Source organism: Stegostoma tigrinum, chromosome 25 (genome assembly GCF_030684315.1).
Source record: "Stegostoma tigrinum isolate sSteTig4 chromosome 25, sSteTig4.hap1, whole genome shotgun sequence".
Lineage (NCBI taxonomy): Eukaryota > Metazoa > Chordata > Chondrichthyes > Orectolobiformes > Stegostomatidae > Stegostoma > Stegostoma tigrinum.
In genome coordinates, this window is record NC_081378.1 from 14,985,933 (window position 1) to 15,007,170 (window position 21,238).

The 21,238-nt window shown below is 41.0% G+C and overlaps 1 protein-coding gene across 2 annotated transcripts in view; it reads left to right on the forward strand.

The window, feature by feature from the left end:
* The window catches only part of exoc4 (exocyst complex component 4), a 449,005-nt gene extending 428,210 nt beyond the window's left edge, over positions 1-20,795 (forward strand). For both annotated transcript variants that reach the window (XM_059654495.1, XM_059654496.1), the window contains one exon: positions 19,096-20,795. In XM_059654495.1, coding sequence (XP_059510478.1) covers positions 19,096-19,333 — 238 coding nt within the window. In that variant the 3' untranslated portion in view covers positions 19,334-20,795. The remainder of the gene's footprint in view (positions 1-19,095) is intronic.
* Positions 20,796-21,238: the final 443 nt, after the last annotated feature.

Genomic DNA, 21,238 nt, shown 5'->3' on the forward strand with positions numbered 1-21,238 from the left:
GCTAATGGTAAGATTCTCGGTAGTGTAGATGAGCAGAGAGATCTCGGTGTCCATGTACACAGATCCTTGAAAGTTGCCACCCAGGTTGACAGGGCTGTTAAGAAGGCATACAGTGTTTTAGCTTTTATTAATAGAGGGATCGAGTTCCGGAACCAAGAGGTTATGGTGAAGCTGTACAAAACTCTGGTGCGGCCGCATTTGGAGTATTGTGTACAGTTCTGGTCACCGCATTTTAAGAAGGATGTGGAAGCTTTGGAAAGGGTGCAGAGGAGAGTTACTGGGATGTTGCCTGGTATGGAGGGAAGGTCTTACGAGGAAAGGCTGAGGGACTTGAGGCTGTTTTCATTAGTGAGAAGAAGGTTGAGAGGTGACTTAATTGAAACATATAAAATAATCAGAGGGTTAGATAGGGTGGATAAGGAGAGCCTTTTTCCTCGGATGGTGATAGCCAACACAGGGGGGCATAACTTTAAATTGAGGGGTGAAAGGTATAGGACAGATGTCAGAGGTAGTTTCTTTACTCAGAGAGTAGTAAGGGAATGGAACACTTTGCCTGCAACAGTAGTAGATTCGCCAACTTTAAGTACATTTAAGTCATCATTGGACAAGCATATGGATGTACGTGGAAAAGTGTAGGTTAGATGGGCTTCAGATCGGTATGACAGGTCGGCACAACATTGAGGGCCGAAGGGCCTGTACTGTGCTGTTATGTTCTATGTTCAATCTTTAAAGGAAGACAAATAAATAGGTAAATCAGACACTGATCAACACTACATTTTTTTTGGACGGACCCTGAAACAGACATCACGCTTGACATATGCAAGGAACATTGAACCAGGAAAAGATCATGTCGTCCTACTTAACTATTCTACCATATAGTTAGATCATGACTAATTTATATCTCAACCCAATGTTGTCTGCCCTAGCTTCATATCCCTTAATACCCTGGCCTAATAAACATATACTGATCTCAGTCTTGAAAGCTTCACGTCCAGCATCCACAATAGTTTTGGGACAAGAGTTTAGATTTGCACTACCGCTTTCCTGAAAAACTGTCTCATTCTGAATTAAGGATTTGCCCTACTTGTTTGGATTTTCCCCACTAGAAGAACTAATTTTTGTTTGCATATGCCCATCTTTACATCACTCCTCAACCATCAAAATTAGGGAATAGCAGCAGGATTGTCGTGCAGGTGGCAGAGCAAATCTCAGTATTGCCTGACTCAATCTTGAAGTAGTTCTGACACCCTTGGACAGCAGGAAACTGCACTAAGCATGTGTTCTGAAGAAGGGTCACTGGACCTAAAATGTCAACGCTAATTTCTGTCCACAGATGTTGCCAGACCTGTTGAGATTTTTCCAGCAATTTATGTTTTTGTTTCTGATTTCCAGTGTCCACGGTTCTTTTGATTTCATATTACTTCTATCCTGCCTTGCCAATTGGCGCAGACACATTACTAGGAAGCTTTCCATGGCTGTCAGCAGTTCTCAGTCAAGATAGACAGCCTTCGGTCAGGGAACCCTGGCACAGTAAGACAAGAGCAGCCTATTATATCAGCCAAGCAGCCTGGACCCAGTCGGCCACTTACAGCAGTCTAATTCAGGATGCTATCCATGTTAGGGGTGAGAAGCTGAATGTTGGTCAGCTGATCCACCTGCCTTGGATTATTTCTGCCTATTTTTCTCCCAGAATGTGAGAGAGGTGTGTACTACAGGAAATGATGCATGGCCCAGCTGTTACTTTTGGTGCAGGTTGACAATTGTCCCACGTGAGTGATCAGGTAGGGCAAAGGGTATGCAGGGTCAATGGAGTCAGGGTTAAAATGGGTTAGAGCGAGTGAGAGAATGTGTTTCAGGCAACAGTGAGAATAGTACAGCATGAGCTTTGGGAGCAGGTGGTACATGAACTAAGTATTAGAGTGAAAATGATGGCATCTATGTTTGTGGAATGGAGAAGGTGTGCTTTGCGTTCCTGCAGGTAGTTAAGATTGCTTCAAACTGGTGTTGGGGTGTGTGGGCATCCTCCGATCAGGCTGATATAGTGTGATGTCATATTTTTCACTGCCATTACTGAAGGAAAAGGATGTCCTTTTTCTGCACCCTCTTGTCTTGAAGGATTGCCAGTTCCCTGCCTGCACAGCAAGGTGCCCATTTACCCTGTTTCTACCATGTCTGGGTCAATATCAGCAACTGTACAGGGCACCTCTGGATGGCAACACTTTTTCCAGGTACACAGCAAGCCTTTAAAGATGATGTAAGCACAACTGATGCCGGTCTTTCGGCAGATATCTGGTGAATAATGAGTTGTTCCAAGACCGAAGACGTGTCTGTAAACAATATAGAGGTTGACTTAGGAATCGTAAGCTCATTTTCAAATCAGGAGCAAAGAGAGAAAGAAAAATAGGATTGAGAAAGACAGAAAAGAAGACACACAAAGAAAACAATTTGATTTTTGTTTTCCACTCTTAAGCAATGAGACTCCACAATTGTGAAGGTTAATTTTCAATGCCACTGTGATTGTTTCCCAATAATTAAGACTTAACATAACAGTCAGAAGGAGACACCCTGCTCTCTGTGACTAATTTTGATCTTATTTTGACTTACAAGCAGTTAGTGTGGAGCTAGATAGTGAGATGCCATTTTTGTACAGTTTACAGAGGAGCACACTTCCTGGTGAATAAGTGCCAGAATTTTGTTTGTTTGCGCTCACCTGAAGTTGTTGTCTGATTTGCACATGGTGTCTTTATGACGACAGTGATAATCTGAAAAATGAATATAATTGATGCTGGCACTGGTAGACTGTTGTCAAGGGTCCGAGTGACAATCACATTTCCTTACTGATTTAATCCACACAGACATTTATTTCTTCTGATTTACCAGCCAAACGAATCGGCTTTGCAAAGGTGGAACGTTACATCTGTTTTCTTTCTCTCTTTACATCCCCCCCCCCCATCCACTAACCAACACAAAGACAGAATAGCAATTTTAATTATTCATTGTGATAGCTTATTTTGATGATGTGTTGCTGTCCTTGGTTGAAATGTATTATGTTGATGTTTAAATATGACATTTGCATTTAGCAAAATGCATTAAGGTAGCCCTGAAATGTTTTATTCATCTAAGCTGAACATATTTGCGAAATACTCCAGTAAATTTGCTTTAATGTATTTTCAATGTCAGAATATTACATTTCACTGTCTGTGCCCAGAATTATTAGCATATATTACTGCTAGTAGTTTCACATGCAAATAAGCTCGATTTGCAATGTTTGACATTGTAAAATATCACTAATCAATGTTTTCCTGTGCTATCTAGTGGAGCTATCCCTCGAGGGCTGTCTATATTTTACAGTTTTAAACACATATTGTGGTCATAACTAAATTGTAGTTCTAATGATTTAGAGAAACACAGCATCAGTCGCAACATTCACATTGACTATTAACCTATGCAGCCACCCAAACATGAATTTACTATTAAGTACAATGCATGAACAGCATGATCGGTATGATCATGCAGATTTATCATTTACATTTTAATTATGAAAATCTTACAAAACAGAAGGAGCACATTCTGACCATTGTGCCTGTGCCGGTTATTTGAATGAGCTATCTAATTAGTCCCATTTCCCTGCTTTTTCTCTGCAAAGAAACAACGTTTTCCTTTGCTAGCATATAATTAAAATGCCAGTTTTTCAGGGCAACAAACTATGGTTCACTTTCACTTGATTTTGCCCTCTTTAGAGCTAGCTGTCTATTTGTGTTTATTTCACTAATGCGAAGATTCAGACAGGAACTGCAAAATCTGTTCACGTTCTATTTATAGTTAACAAATTAAATAGCAAAAAGATGTCAGCAGCTCATTGATAATGGGAATTGCAGATGCTGGAGAATCCAAGATAACAAAGTGTGAAGCTGGATGAACACAGCAGGCCAAGCAGCATCTCGGGAACACAACAAAAGCTTTTGTGCTCCTGAGATGTTGCTTGACCTGCTGTGTTCATCCAGCTTCACACTTTGCTATCTTAAGCAGCTCATTGCATTGCTTCCATGTACCATCCCCTCTCATACATGGTACAGTCACATTTGACCTTACAGATGTTATTTGACAAGGTGTGTAGATTGTGATCCTTCAGTGAGAAGGTTATGGGACCAGGCTTGTGCCAAATGTTGAGACCACAGACAGAATTAGCACTTCAGTTTCACTATTCAACAAGTAAGATGAAGTCCTGGCCAACATATCCCTCAACCATCAAGTTCATTGATTTCATTTTTGTTTCTGAGACTTAGCTGTGTACAAAAATGCTAAATATTTTGGAGTATTTTATTCATTGAAAACCTGTCTTTTTAATCTTCATACATAAACCAGAAAACACTGAGATGAATGATCACTGATTTACTGGCGGCAATCTGCAACAGCACATTTTTATTGTATTGTACCAATCTGACTATCACTGAGATAGAAAGATAAAATGACAGTGGACCTCTGGGTATGTCTGCTATCATACGTATGCAGAGTTTCTCTCTTAGAAGTTAGTGTATAATTTTTGGAGGAATATCTGCTTTCTCAGCAAACAATTCTTTACAAAGTTTTAAAAATTCCCAAAATACCAGTGTGTATGCATCAATACTTTGGATTCATTTAGGTTGTAACTTCTCAGACTGGGGAGGCAATGGCGTAGCAGTATTGCCACTGGACTGGTAATCCAGAGACCCACATTAATACTTTAGGCATGTGTAAGAATTTCCCCAGCAGTAAGACCCATCAGGCCGACGAATGGTCTGTAGAGAAAGAAATCTGCCATCCTCATCTGGCTTGGCCTACGTGTGACTCTATACACACAGTAGTGTGGTTGACTGTTAACCTCCCTCTGAAATGCCTATCAGTTTGCGGACAATGAGGGATGCCCATTGATGCCCACATGCCATGAAAGAGCAAAGAAAAACAAAGGTTGGTGTTAAATTGCCTCTAAAGCTGTATGAAGCACTTTCCTAAGGAGGAGATGGTTATTATGTTGCATAACATTTATGTGTTTGGATGTCACATTTTGATTTGAGTTGTGTTGCCCCTTTTTTTGCATATATACAAAGCAGTTTGTGGCACACGTCAGTGTTTGTGTGTCCTTAAGCACAAGGATATATTGTCTCCTCTGCTAATAAAAGAGTCTTATTAAAATTTGTGACATTGGAATAGGACAAGGCCATTCAGCCCTTCAAACCCGTTCCAAATGAGTATATGCCTCTATCACAGACCTGCTGACAGTTCAAAACTAGTTGAGTTGCACCCAGGACCTACAGGAAGCGAGGAAATGAAGAAATAAATCCAGTCTGCACTTGACAATGGGTTTGGTGATGTTGGGTCAGAATGGGTAAAACAGTCAGGTTTTATTCCCTCAGGTTTTTGTTATGATCCCTGAAGAGATTGCTGAATTTCTCTTTAGAAGACGATCACCCTGTGATTAACAGAAAAAAATACATCATAAGACTTCAGTTTTGAACAAAAACAAACTTTATTGTACACATTAATTAAATTTGAAGTTCTAGCTTATAATTACGTCTATTAGGAGTCCATTCAGTTTTTGCAATATAGGCAGTCTTGGGTTCCACCGGTCCCATTTTTGATCCACCTACAAGTTAATTTGTAAGCAAGTCAGAACACAATGCAGGGCAGTATCAAACTCTCAAGACCAAGGAAATATTTGTAAGTGAAATCTTTAAATTACAGTCCTGTATGGGATCATATACCTAAATATGTGTGATCATGAGTAAGATAGTTGTAATTCAGGGAGGTCCCATAATCTGATCATTTGTAATATTTTCTTCCATGACATCGCTACCAAAATTAAAGTTCAGTCCTATTCCTAAACTGTCTACTTGATGATCTGGGAATTTCATCTGAAAAGTTAATAAAAGAAAACAGAGTTATGTTTCAAGTCCATTGACCATTCTTCATAACTGGAGAAAAGGTGCCTTAGTTCATACTTGACCCGAATTGTTTGGATAAAGCCTTGGTTCAGTGGTTGCATTTTATAGTCTGAGTTAGAATGTAGAATGAGTTCTGAAGAAGAGTCACTCGACCCAAAATGTTAACTTTGATTTCTCTCCAAAGATGCTGCCAGACCTGCTGAGATTTTCCAGCAATTCCTGTTTTTGTCAGGTATGACCTTCATTTGACAAAGCCATGCTGACTCAGTTCTATTTTACCATGCATTTCCAAGAGCTCTACAATCTCATTCTCAGAGCAATCATTCACCTCTTCATCTTCTAGAGAATTGCAGCTAACTGTTCAAATCAACCTTCCCTTGTAAGGTGCTGCCATGAAACATAACAGAATATAATACTTTATACATATGATAAAAAGGAAAAGGAGGATCTCAAATGTAGAGACAGATAATGTAATGTAAGATATTAATGGAATGGGTTCAAACATTTTCTAAAAAAGGCTTTTGAAGAGGGGTTAGCAGTAGATAAAGTGCCAGAGAGTTCTATGGAGTTTAAAGGTTATAGGGGTTCATCTCAAATTGTAAAATTGAAGTACAAAATGACTCATACAACTAGGCAGTACTTAAAAATGATGGAGTGAGCATAAATATGCAAAATAAGAGCAGAGATAGACCATTCAGTCTTTTAAGCCTACTCCACCATTTGATAAAATCATGGCAGACTCATTTGTCTTTTGTATTCCACATTTCCATCAATAAGCTTTGACTCGCCGGCCTGATAAGAAATTATCTGCCCCTATCTTTACAGTGTTCAATTAGCACTTTTGGAGCCTTCTGAGGCAAGGTATTGCAAAGTTGCACAACGCTTGACTCTCGAGTCATTGAGATATACAGCATCAAAACAGATCCTTACATCCAATTCATCCATGCCAAATAGATATCCTAAATTAGCCTAGTCCCATTTACCAGCTCTTTGCCCATTTCCCTCTAAACCTTTCCTGTTCATTTACCCATCCAGATGGCTTTTAAAATGTTGTAACTGTATCAGCCTCCACCACTTCCTTTGGCAGCTCATTCCATACACACACCACCCTCTCCTTGAAAAAGGTCCCTTTTAAATCTTTCTCTCTCACCTTAGTCCTATGCCATTGTAGTTTTGGAGTCCCCTATCCCTGGAGGAAAAACTTGGCTCTTCACCCTATCCATGCCCTTTATGATTTTATAAACTTCTATAAGGTCACCTCTCAGCCTCCAATGCTCCAGGAAAAATAGACCCGGCCTATTCAGCATGGAGCTGGACGGTATCATCCCACTTACCTTCCCCAGCCCCACCCCTCCTTTCATTTTATTTCAGAGCTCCCTTCCCCCTCCCCATTTCTCAGAAAGGATCCCGACCTGAAACGTCAGCTTTCCGTCTCTGATGCTGATTGACCTGCTGTGTTCCTCCAGCTCCACACAGTGTTATCTCTGATTCCAACATTGGCAGTTCCTACTATCTCCTAGCTGATTCAGCTTCTCCTTTATAACTCAAACTATCCAACTGTGGAAACATCCTTGCAAATCTTTTCTGAAACCTTCCAACTTTCACAACATCCTTCCTATACCAGGGAGACCAGAACTGAATGCTGTATTCCAAAAGTGGCCTAACCAAAGTCCGCAACATAACCTCCCAACTCCTATACTTAATGCATAGACCAATAAAGGCTAGCATATCAAACACCACTTTCACCATCCTGTCGACTTGGACTCCACTTTCAAGGGACTGTGAATCTGCACTCCAAGGTATCTTTGCTCAGCAGTACTCCCCAGGGTCTTACCATTAAGAGACTAGGTCATGCCGTGATTTGCCTTTCCAAAATGCAGTGTCTCATATTTGTCTAAATTAAACTCCATCTACCAGTCATAGGCCCATTGGCCCATCTGATCAAGGTCCCATTGTACTCTGAGGTAACCTCCTTTGCTGTCCACTACACCACCGATTTTGGTGTCATCTGCAAATCCACTATCCATACCTCCTCTGTTCACATCCAAATCATGTATATGAATGATGGAAAGCAGTGAACCCACACTGATCCTTATGGTACACCGCTGGTCACGGGCCTCCAGTTCTGTATCCAAATGGCTACTTCTCACTGTATACCATGTGATCTAACCTTGCTAACCAGTCTAGCATGTAGAACTTTGTCGAATGCCTTACTGAAGTCCGTATAAGTCATGTCTACCACTCTGCCTTCATCAATCCTCTTTGTTACTGAGTTAGTGAGGCACAATTTCCTACACACAAAACCACGTTGACTATTTCTAATCAGTCCTTTTCTTTCCAAATATGCATAAATCTTGTCCATCAGGATCCCCTCCAAAACATAGCCCTGATGTCAGGCTCACCGGCTTACAGTTTCCTGGTTTTTCCTTACCATCTTTCACAAGTAATGGCACCACGTTAACCATCCTCCAGTCTTCCGGTACCTTACCTGTGGTTATCGATGATATAAATATCTCAACAAGGGGCCCAGAAATCTCTTCCCTAGCTTCCCATAAAGTTCTAGGGTATGCCTGATCAGGTCTCGGGGATTTATGAGGTTTAAAATGTCCACCACTGCCTCCTCTGTAATGTGGACAGTTTTCAAGACGTTGCTATATATTTCCCCATGCTCTCTATCGTCCATCTCCTGCAATTCCACACATGGGCGGCCTTGCTGATCTTTAAGGAGCCCTATTCTCGCCCTAGTTATTCTTTTGTCCTTAATTGTTTGTAGAATCCGTCTGAATTCTCCTTAACCCTATTTGCCACTGCTATCTCATGTCTTCTTTTTGCCGTCCTGATTTCCCTCTTAAGTATATTTCTACCGCCTTTATACTCATCAAGGGATTTGCTTGATCCCTGCTGTCTATACCTGACATGCTTACTTCTTTTTCTTGACCAAAACCTCAGTTTCTTTAGTCATCCAGGTTTCCCTACATCTAACTGCTTGCCCTTCATCCTGACAGGAAAATATTTTCTCTGGACTATCATGACCTCACTTTTGAAGGCTTCCAATTTTCCAGCTGGTCTTTTACCTGTGAATATCAGCACGAAATCAACTTTGGAAAGCTCTTTACTAATACCTTCAGAATTGGCCCTTCTCCAGTTTAGAACTTTAACTTTTAGATCTGGTCTATCCTTTTCCATCGCTGTTTTAAAACTAATAGAATTATGGTCATTGGCCCAAAGTGCTCCACCACTCTCACCCTGCCTTATTTTCAGTAGGTCAGGTTTTGCTCCTTCTCCAGTAGGTATGTCCACATACTGAATCAGAAAATTTTCTTGTACACACTTGACAAGCTCCTCTCCATCCAAACTTTTAACACTGTGGCAGTCCCAGTCTGTTTGAAAAGTTAAAATCCGCTACAGTTACCACCCTTTTTATTCTTACAGATGACTGAGATCTCCTTACCAATTCACTTCTCAATTTCCTACTGACTGTTAGGAGGTTTATAATACAATCCCAGTAAGGTGATCATCCCTTTCTTCTTTCTCAGTTCCATCCAAATAACTTCCCTGAATGTATTTCCAGGAATTACCTCCCTAAGTAAGCTGTGATGTTATCCCTAATCAAAACTGCTGCTCCTCCTCCTGTCTTGCCCTATATTCTATCCTTCCCATAGCATCTATAGCCCAGAAGTTCTGTCCGTCACTGAGCCACGGCTCTTTAATCGCTATGATGTCACAGCCCCATGGTCACAATCATGCCCCGGGTTCATCTGCCTTACCTGTTAGGCCTCTTGCATTGAAATAAAAGCAGTTTAATTTATCAGTGCTGTCTCATTCTCTGCTTTGTTTCTGCTTGTCCCAACTGTTTGACCTGCTGCTTTTTCCCAACTGCACCAGTCTCAGACTAATCTCTTCTCTCACAATTTCGTCTACGCCTCCACCCCCACTTATGTTTTAATCCTCCCAAGCTGTTCTAGCAAATCTCCTCACTGGTATATTAGTCCCCTTCCGATTCAGGGTGTATTCTGTCGTCCTCATACAGATCACTTCTACCCCAGAGAGATTGCAATGATCCAAAAATGTGAATATTTCTCCCTTGCACCAGCTCCTCGGCCATGCATTCATCTACTCTGTCCTCCTAATACTCTTGCTAGCCCATTGCACCAGATATTACAGGCCTCGAGGACCTGCTTTTAAAATTCCTGCCTAATTTCCTGTATTCTCTCCTCAGCACCTTGTCCTTTTCCTTGCCTATGATATTAGTTTCTGTGTAGAATGACCTCCTGTCAGTCCCTCTCCGTTTTGACAATATTCTGCAACCTGTGAGGTATCCTTGATTCTGGCACCAGGGAAACAACACACCACTCTGGTGTCTTTTTGTTGGCCACAGAAACGTCTGCCTGTGCCTCTGATTAAAGAGTCCCCCATAACAATCAACCACGTGGTACCTGATGTACCTGTCATTATATTAGAGCCAGTTTCAGTCCAGAAATCTGGCTGTCAGTGCGACATCTTCCGGAGAGTCCATGACCCCTACAATTTCCAAAACAGCATACCTGTTTGAGATGAGGATACGCACAGAAGACTCCTGCACTACCTGCCAACCTCTCCTACCTTTCCTGGAGGTAACCCATCTACCTGACCCGTATCTGCAGTTTTTCTACCTTGCTGAAACTGCCATCCATTAGACCCTCTGGCTCTTGTAAATTCCTCATTGCCTCTAACTGCTGCTCCACCTGCTCCATGCAATCCAATAGGATTCACAACCAAACATACTTCCTGCAGATGTAACCCTCAGGAACATTGAAATTCTCCCTAATCTTCCACATCCAACAGGAAGAGCACGTCACTCAACTAAAGGCCATCTTGCACCCGAACTATCTACAGACCCAGAAAATAGCACAATCTTTCTGCTCTAACAACACTGCTTCAGGATAACTTCATACCTATATTTATATTTTTAAAGTTTAATCAAGAGACAGACATAATTAAACATAGAATCAAACCCCACTCTACTCACTATTGTAGATTTACAACAAAAAAGTAAGATTCTGAGGAAGGGTCACCGGACCCAAAATGTTAACTCTGTTTTATCTTTCACAAATGCTGCCAGACCTGCTGGGCTTTTCCAGCAACTTTGTTAATATTCCTGAATTACAGAATGTGCAGTTCTTTCGGTTTTTAAAAAAGTAAGGTTACACTTTTTTTTAGAAAAGCCATTTACTTGTTTCTCTGCTGTAAGCTCCCTCACACAGGCTTCTTTTATGATCAGCTGTGAATTTCACTGTTTTCGAGTTTGTTCTAAGAAAAATAAACACTGTCCAGAGATACTTGAAACTAAAAGCAGAGGCACTCAGTTGTGACGGTTCTCTGCCTGGTCAGGCAGCTGTGCAGGTTCACCAATCATTCTTTTTTTTTTCACCTCTCAATTTTTTTTTCACCTCTCACATGGCATCTGCTTTGTCTCTTCCTCCTTTTTAAAGTGCCGTTGTTTTGATTTTTCTAAAAAAGAGAAAAATGGTCCTTTTTTGTTGTAAAAGGATAAATCCTAATTATAAAGCATTTCTAAAAAACCCCAGTTCTGAACTCTTCTTTGCACATCCATCTTTTGAAAAACAAATTAGCATTTTACATACTTCAATCAAGTAACCCCTCATTCTTCTAAATTCCAGTGAAAACAAGCCCAGTCTGTCCAATCTGTCCTAAGATAACTCACTCATTCCGTGTACCAACCTGATAAACCTCCTCCAAAGCATTTACATCTTACCCTAAATAAGGAGACCAAAGCTATACACAGTATTCAAGATGTGATCTAATCTGTGTCCTTCATACATGTTTTTATGTTCCATTCCTCTCGTAATAAAAGACATTATTCTATTAGCCTTCTTGATTACGTTTTGTACCTGCAGACTACATTCTTGTGACTCACGTGTTAAAATACACAAATCCCTTTGAACTCTGCATATTATCTGTTTAAGTAACACTGTTTTCTCATACTTGGTACCAAAGTGGACAACTCCATATTTTCCCTCGTTATGCTCTATCTGCCAGATTTTTGTCTACTCAGTCAACTTTCTGATCCTCTACAAACTCCTTGTCTTCTCCATATCATACTTTCCTGCCTGTCTTTGTGATGTCTGTGAGTTTTGCTATCATTCCTTCCCTCCACACGTCTAAGTCACTGATGTAAGTTATAACCAGTTGAAGATCCAGCACAGACCTCTACTGGACTTCACTCATCACACCCTACCAATTAGAGGAAGACCTGTTTTTGCATACATTCCATTGTCTCTCAGCTGGCCAAGTCTAGATCCATGCTACCATACTAGATGAGCATGTGATATACTTGAGCTTATATTTTCTGCAATAAACAGCCCTTATCAAATGCTGGGAATTTTAGAATGTTATTTAAAAATACGGTCCAGGAACTTGAAACTGAGCTAACCATGAGTAACACATTACATGAACCCAATACCACCTAATTGGGTAATGCTCCAGATGTGTTTAAATTTACTTATTGAAATGTTAGACTCGAAATGGTTAAATTCTATTAATTCTACACATGCTTTCTGCTGGTGCAGCAGGGCCATAAAGATTTTCTCCGCTGATTTATGACTAATTTTGAAATCTGTACTGCCCTTGGTCATGAACTCTTTGCATCAGTGAGTATCAACTCAACAATTTTTAGTTAATTTTTCATTTTTTTTCTTTGAGTTTGTTAGTAAATATTTATGATGGGTCATTCTGGTATGTACAAGCACAAGAAAAAAACGTGTTTAAAGTTTGATGGAAGATTCTAGTGATCGTATCACTTGATTGAATTTGTAAGAGTGAATATAATTGCTCTTTCTTGCCTAAGATTTTCTATTTAGACTTCATACCCTATCATAATTTGTCTGAACAGCCTTATTGTCATCAAATATGCTGTTTAGTCGAATGTTGGCTCCAAGTTAGAAAGCGTTCTATAATGAGGCAGAGTCTATAATCACTAGGTAGACTCGCATTCTTAAGGTATCAGGATGAGAATTTGTAAATGAAGTGCACTAATATTACGTGATATTTTCTCTCCACTTCTTTAAAAGAAGGGCTTGTATTTACAAAACACTTCACCATATCTCTGAAACTTTCAAAAGTGACACATCCTGGTGAGTTCAGTAGGCCAGTTACTGAACTGAATGAGCCATTTAACAGTGGCCTCAAAAGTAGGCCCAGGCTAAGAATTGTGCAACAAGTAATTAAGCCTCATGTCTCCCTAATGCTTGTCCACCATCTACAAAGCAGAACTCTGAGTGTGATAGAATCCCCTCCACTTGCCAAGAAGCTTGACACCATTCAGAACAAATCAACTGACTTAATTCATACTCCATTCACTACCATCAACATCACTCCCTTGTACCAGCTACAAGATTCACTGTACAACTTACCGAGATCCACCCTCCCCGCCGACAACATTTTCCAAATCCACAACCTCCCCCATTTCGAAGGACAAAGGTAGCAGATGGATAGTAACACCACCATCTCCAAACCTTCTTGATTTGAAACTGTATCATTGTTCTTCCACTGTCATTTGGTCAAAATCCTGGAACTTCTTTCTGAATGACACTGTCCATGACTGTACTGTCTCCGTGACTGCAGCAATTCAGAAGGCCACTCATTACCACTTAAATGCAGGTAGGAATGGTTATATATGTTGACCCTGTCAGTGCTCACATCTCATAAATTATTCCTTTTAAATGGAAGGTGGAACTGACAAACAGGAAACAACCAGATCATCCACCAGACATAGTCCATATGCATGATGCCCACAACATCAGAATTAGACTGTTTCATTCCATTTCCCTGTAGCAATTTATGCTCCTGGAAGAGGCAACAAAAAAGTGATAAGCAAAAAAAAAATAAAATGCTGATTCCTGCATTTCTAACTAGAAAAATAATAAAATTCGCTTTTAATTGCCATTTTCTCTCAACTTCACCTGGTCCATATCTGATTCTTTCCTTCCCTCCTATTCAATGGCTGACTGTCTCCATTTCTGGAGATATTATTAATATTTACTACAGATTCATGATGACCTTGATTACACTTTCTCTGCTTCCTTTAAGAATTCAGTTCCATCTTCCAGTTTCTATTTCGCTGTTACACCTCTTGATGTTGCTACCTTCCATGATGACGCTTCCAAAATGTCTTTCTTTTGCCTGACCTTGCCCACACTTCTGATCCCATCTCTGCCATCCAAGAACCATTATATGAACATCCTTTGCCCTCATTTTCCACACCACCAGCCTCTGTATTTATAGCATTATCCTCTGCCACTTCTGTGAAATCTCATATGATGCCACCACCAATCCATCTTCCCTTCCCCTGTCTTCCTCTCCTCCTCCTGTCCCATGACAGTATCCTGAAGGAATTATTGTCTCCACCATAGCCTGGACCATTTATCTATCACCTCAACAGCTCATTCCCCTCCTGTGGCACCTTGCAATGTAATTACAGGAGGTGCAGCATTTAACCTTTTGCCTCAGCTTTCCCCATGGTGTAATAGCCAGACGTGTTCCAGATATTTGTCCTTTTTTCTAAAGTATACACTGGGCAGCACAGTGGCTAAGTGGTTAGCACTGCTACCACACAGGGCCAGGGACCCAGGTTCCCAGGTTCAATTCTAATCTCCGGCGACTGTCTGTATGGAGTTTGCATTTTTTTCCCCTGTGGCTGTGTGGGTTTCTTCTGGGTTCTCTGCCTTCGTTCCAAAGTCCAAAGATGTGCAGGTTCGGTGGATTGGCCATGCTAAATTGCCCATAGTGTCTGGAGATGTGTAGGTTAGGTGGATTTGCTGCGAAGGTTGCAGGGATAGGGTAGGGGGGTGAGTCTGGATGGGATGCTCTTCAGAGAGTTGGTGTGGACTTGTTGGGCCAAAGGCCTGTTTCCACACTGTAGGGATTCTATGCTCATGCTGCAGTCTGCTCTGCATTGGTTACAGTAATTGCACATTGGAATACTGCTACCTTACATTTTTGTTCCATGACATCCTTTGTCTCTAATCTCTCTCTTGAATCTTTCCCTGATCTTCTCTTTTGTTCCATTTGTGCCTCCACCCTTCCTGAATGGCATAAAGCCCATCACAGTAGTGAAGTGGTGCAAACATTGGCACTAGTACTGGGGAAGATGGGAGCTGTTTCAATAGGAAGGGCTCCATCTGAATTATGCAAGGACCAGAGTCCTGGTGAATCACTGATTTGATTTTGATTTTCATTTTTATTGTCATGTGTACTGAAATGCAGTGAAAATCTTTGTTTACAAGTGGTACAGGCAGATCAAAGCAAGCAAAAGATGTACAGATCAAAAAGACTTAGAGGCACACAGGTTACATTACAGGTCACGTTATTTGAGGCTAGACCCCGTTCAACAGTCTGATAATGGCTGGAAAGAAGCTGTTCCCAAACCTGCTCATGCATGTGTTCAGGCATCTGTATCTTCTGCCTGACAGGAGAGGTTGTAGAGGTCAATACCAAAGTGCGATGGGTCTTTTATGATGTTAGCCACCTTTCTGCAGCAGCGAGCCGTGTAGGTAGAGTCCGTGGATGGAAGGTTGGCTTCCATGATGGCCTGGGCTGTGCACACCACCTTCTGTAGTTTCTTTATGGTTCTGGGCAGAGCACTTGCCATACCTGGCCATTATGCACTGGATAGTACGCTTTCAATGATGCATCTGTAGAAGTTGGTGAGGGATCCTACGGACACACCAAATTTCCTGAGCCACCTGAGGAAGAAGACACGGTGTTGTGTAAAGAAGTACTAATAGAATAAACATAAAGGACTTTTATCTTCACGAACAAACATTCGGAATAAGGTAGACAAAGTAATGATGCAATTCGAGATAGATTGCGATCATGAGGACTTTGGCTGGGTGTTCAATGCAGGACTGAGGGTATTGTCTTTAAATACCCATAGCAAATGAAGCAAGGGAAATGAGCTTGTAGTACAGATTGAAATTAGCGGGTATGATGTTGTGGCCATCACAGAGACGTTGTTGCAAGATCATCAGGGCTGGGAACTCAGCACCTAAGGATAAGTGTCTTATTGAAAGGACACTTTTGATGGGCAGAGGGGGCTGGGTTGCCTTGTTAGAAAGAAATGAAATTTAATCAATAGCAAGAAGTGGAAGAGGAAAGGGTAGAATCTGCATGGGTTGAGGAAGCATAAAGGAAAAACTCCTTGCTGAAAGTTATGTAGGGGCCTCGTCGCAGTAGCAGAATGTGGGCAGATAGTAAATCAGAAGGCAGAAAGGCATGTCAGAAAAGCACCATTCCAAGAATCAAGGGGAACTTTAATATACACATGGACTGAGAAAATCAAGTTGGTAGTGGGTCCCAAGAAAATAAATTTTTGGAATGTCAATGAGATGGGTTTTTTGGGAGCAGCTTATTGTAGAGCCCGTGATGGAACAGGCAGTTCTTGATGTGTAGTGAGGCAGACATGATTAGGGTGCTTAAGGTGAAGGAGCCCTAGGGTTCTATCATAATTAGGGGCAGCACAGTGAGTCAGTGGTTAGCATTAGCACTGCAGCCTCACAGCACCAGGAACCCGCGTTCAATTCCAGCCTCAGGTGACTGTCTGTGTAGAATTTGCCCATTCTCCCCGTGTCTGCGTGAGTTTCCTCTGGGTGCTCCGGCTTCCTCCCACAGTCCAAAGATGTGCAGTCTAGGTGAATCGGCCATGCTAAATTGCCCGTAGTGTTCAGGGGTGTGTGGGTCATGGGGGATGGGTCTGGGTGGGCTGCTCCAAGGGGCAGTGTGGACTTGTTGGGCCGAAAGGCCTGTTTCCACACTGTAGGGAATCTAATCTAAATAATATGATAGAATTCACCCCAAGGTTTGAGAGGAGAATCCATAATCTGAAATCAGATGTTATGGTATTAAATTGAGTAAAAGTAAATACAAAGGATATGGGGGAGGAGCTTGCAAGAGTAGACTGGAAGGGCAACCTAACAAGGAAAATTGTGGAGCAGCAATGGTAAGAGTTTATAGAGATAATTCAGGAGGCAGAGCAGAAATTCATCCCAAGGAAGAAGAAAAATACTAAGGGGAGGAGAAGGCAACGATGACTGACAAGGGAAGTCAGGGAAGGCATAAAAACAAAGGAAAAAGCACATAATGTGGTGAAGGTCAGTGGGAAAACCAAAAGATTGGGTGGCCTTTAAAAACCAGCAGAGGACAACTAAAAAAGCAAAAGGGGGAAAAAGATGAAACATGAGAGCACATTAGCTAGAAATATGACAGAATATTGCAAGAGGTTTTTTTAAGATACATGAAAGGTTAGAGAGTGGGCATTGGACTACTGGAAAATGAGCCTGGAGAGTTATTAATGGGGAATAAAGAATGGCGGAGCAGCTGAGTAGGTACTTTGCAAGTCTCTTTATGGTGAAAGACATCAGCATACCAGAGCTTCAAGAGAGTTGGGAGAGGGGTGAGTGAGGTGGACACCATGAAGGTTAAGATACTAAGGAAGCTGAAAGGTCTAAAGTTGAATAAATCACCCATATTGGATGGACTACACCTCAGGGTTCAGAAAGAGATAGCTGAGATTTTGGAGGCATTGCTGGTGATCTTTCAGGAATGACTAGAGTTGGGGAGAGTCCCAGAGGACTGGAAAATGGCTATCGTAACACCACTGTTTGTGAAGGGAGGAGGCAGAAGACAGAAAATTATCGGCCAATTAGCCTGGCCTTGTATGTGGTATGGTTTTAATGTAATTATTAAGAATGATATTGCGGAGTACAGCAAACTTTGTTTTAACTGGCATTTTACAAGCCAGCAAAAATTATACGCTGCAAAGTTTAAATATTATTCTTTCCAGTTATTAATGCTTTCTAATTTATTTACATCAATGTAAAAATATACTTGTTGAATCAAATGGCCACATGAAAAATCAACAATTGATTCAATTTCAAATCAATTCCTTCTCATACATCGCAATCTAGCACAATGTCTGAGTAGTCATGTGAGAGTGCAAATAAGAAGGCTGTCTGCCAGTAAGTATTATTTAAAGCAAAATTGTATAATTATTATTTCAGTGATCTATGCTGTAAATAAAGCACAACAGTGATGTGTATACCGCTGCATACAGTTCTTTTCCCTGGTATGTGTATTTACATTGACTATGTGGACCTCGTGATTATCTGAATATTTGATCAACTGCACATTTCTCAACCCAGAGGAGTTTGTTAATAAAATGTTTTCTGTACTTGGAAATGCTTGGTAAAATCGGACTGGGTCAGCGCAGCTTCATCAGAGGAGGTCATGCCTGACAAATCAGTTCAAACTCTTTGAGGAGATAATGAGCAGTTAGACAAAAGAGAGTCAGTAGACATGATCTGTCTTGGATTAGCAGAAGTCTTTTGACAGAAATAATGGGAACTGCAGATGCTGGAGATTCCAAGATAATAAAATGTGAGGCTGGACGAACACAGCAGGCCAAGCAGCATCTCAGGAGCACAAAAGCTGACGTTTCGGGCCTAGACCCTGATGAAGGGTCTAGGCCCGAAACGTCAGCTTTTGTGCTCCTGAGATGCTGCTTGGCCTGCTGTGTTCGTCCAGCCTCACATTTTATATTCTTTTGACAGAAGGCTGCTCAATAAGATATGAGCCCATGGTGTTAGCAAAGTACTGGCATGGATAGAGTAGCTGACTGGCAATAGGCAGAGAAGGGGGATAAAGATGTCTTTTTCAGGATGGCAGCCAGTGACTAGTGGAGTTTCACAGGTATCAGTAATGGGGCTATTCACATTCTACATTAGCAGTCTGAATGAAGGAAACAAGAACATTGTTGCTATCTTTGCAGATGATGCAAAGATAGGTGGAGGGACAGATAGTGTTGAGGAGATGATAGAGCTACAGAAGGATTTAGACAGGCTAAGAGAGTGGGCGAAGAAGTGGCGGGTGGAATACATTGTGGAAAAGTGTGAGGTAGGAAGAAGAGAGGTGTAGACTGTTTTCTCAATGCGAAAAGACTTCAGAAACCTGAGGACAAAAGAACTTAAGGGAATCCTGAACTAGGACGTCTAGGGTTAACATGCACGTTCAGTGCCAGTTCAGAAGGCGTATGCATGTTAGCATTTATACCTACAATTTTTAAGATATCACGTGAAGTTATTCGCACTTGGCTGACCTTCATTTCTGTTTTGCTACACAGACAATACTATGAGATGCTGTACAACAATCCAGACGAGCTTCTTAACCTAGTGGTGGACCAAGGGGTAAAGTACACAGAATTGGAGTACATCAATGCCTTAAGCCTCCTCCATCGCAGCCAAACTGGAGTTGGAGATCAGACCACTCAGAACATGCGATTGCAACGGCTGAAAGAGATGATCTGTGAACAGGCTGCTATAAAACAGGCCACCAAGGACAAGAAGATCACTACAGTCTAAATGCCCAGCCTCAAAGTAGGGACTCAAGACAGTACAACTCCATCTTATTTAGAGTTGTGGCTAGCCTCAAAGGCAGCTTGCCATCGTATTCAGTGTGTGTTTGTTTTGATCTATTAGCAGTGAAATTTGTACATAGATTATAAAGTTTAAGTTGGCATTATTGTAGCTTGTTGCCTTCTGAGAAGTAGTAAGGGAATTTCTTTGCAGAAAGCAGTTTGATTCTTGTGGGCCAGTTTTCCTTTTTGCTGGCCAATTGAAACTTAAGTACAGAGTTAGCAGGCAACATCATACTCTTTATTTTGCCTCCATATTCCGGCTTTAGGAAACCTGGTTGCCTGTCTTTATTTCCCTGTGCTTCTTTCACCGTCAGTGCCACCCAATGATTAGCTGACTACTCTCAGTTTCTAGCTGCTAACTTTATTCACCCGCACACAATGCAGTTGATGTGCAACAGTACAGTTCTCCTTAGCTAATAGTTGGTAAATTCTCCAAAGGTGGCAACCTAAAGTCAGTCAATAGAACTTCCCCTCCCAAGCCACCAAATTGCTCTGTGATCCAGTTGAAGTTTCACTTGGTTACCATAAAAGGGATTAGCTGTGGAAACAAAACCAAAATGGTACATTTCTTTCGCAAAAATGAACTATTAATGGCAAGCACATTTAGTAAATAGTATTTTAGCTTCAAATATTTCAAATTGGCACAAATTGCTACAAAATTTGCATTGTTTTAATCTAATATTCAACAACTACAGTTTAGATTTCACAGCCTGAATGAGTTCATAATTTTTGCTAAATTTGATCATCATACTTGGATTTTAAAGTAAAACCTAGCACAATAATGGACACTTAATGATGGAGAATGAACTGGTGAGGTTTGGATTTGTTTTACTGTGTCATTGGCCCCAGAATCTAAGTCACATGGCAAAAAGGCCTTTGGATCAAGCAGATCAGATTAGCAATTTGAGATAAACTGAAGTGTAATTGTAAAAAGATGCAAATAAATTTGGGCAAGTGTGCAGAGACTTCCCTTTTTTGTATCTGATATATGTAGGCCAATTAAAGAGGTTTCCCCTTATTTTTTGTGCTGATCCCCTTTTTAATTTGTCTGTGCAAAATATCAATATCCAAGTGAGCCATGGTATGACAAAAAAAACTCCTACACTCTATTATGTATTTTGTCAATAGAAGCAGCTCGGGTACAAACTATAAATCAGGACTGGTCACTTGCAAAAAAAAAAGTACATTTTGCACAGAACAGTTATTGTAACATCTGTTATGTTGTTATTTCGATTCACAAAAATGGAACATGGAATGTCTTTCCTGTCCCAAGTTCCTTTATATATAAATGCCCTTAACTGCATAATCTGTACTATTTATTACTGCACTGCATGAATCAGAGATCATTTTTTCTTCTAATGTGCACACAAAATATTCTGCAATAAAGCTGAAAAAAGAATTTCTCAGTCGGGATTCTTACGTTTGTCTTCTTTTTAGCTTTTTTCCATATGAGAATCAAACTTCCCACACTGAAATGCCAACATACGACACCTAATGATCTGAGCTGCTAGTTCAATCTACAGCTATAAAAAATCCCAAAACCATTTGCAGCACAGTTGGAAGAGCATCGTTGAGAGAAGTTCACTTGACCCCATTGGGCTTCACTTGAATGGACCTTGTCAAGTTGAAGTTACAATGCCAAAACCATCCCTTTTCCCTTCTTGGTCACAGAGTCATACAGCATGAAACACACCCCATGGTCCAACTTGTCCATGCCAACCAAGTTTCCCAAACTAAACCAGTCGCACTTGTCTGCAGAGGTAATAGGAACTGCAGATGCTGGAAAATCTGAGATAACAAGATGTGGAGCTGGATGAACGCAGCATCTTAGGAGCCGGAAAGCTGACGT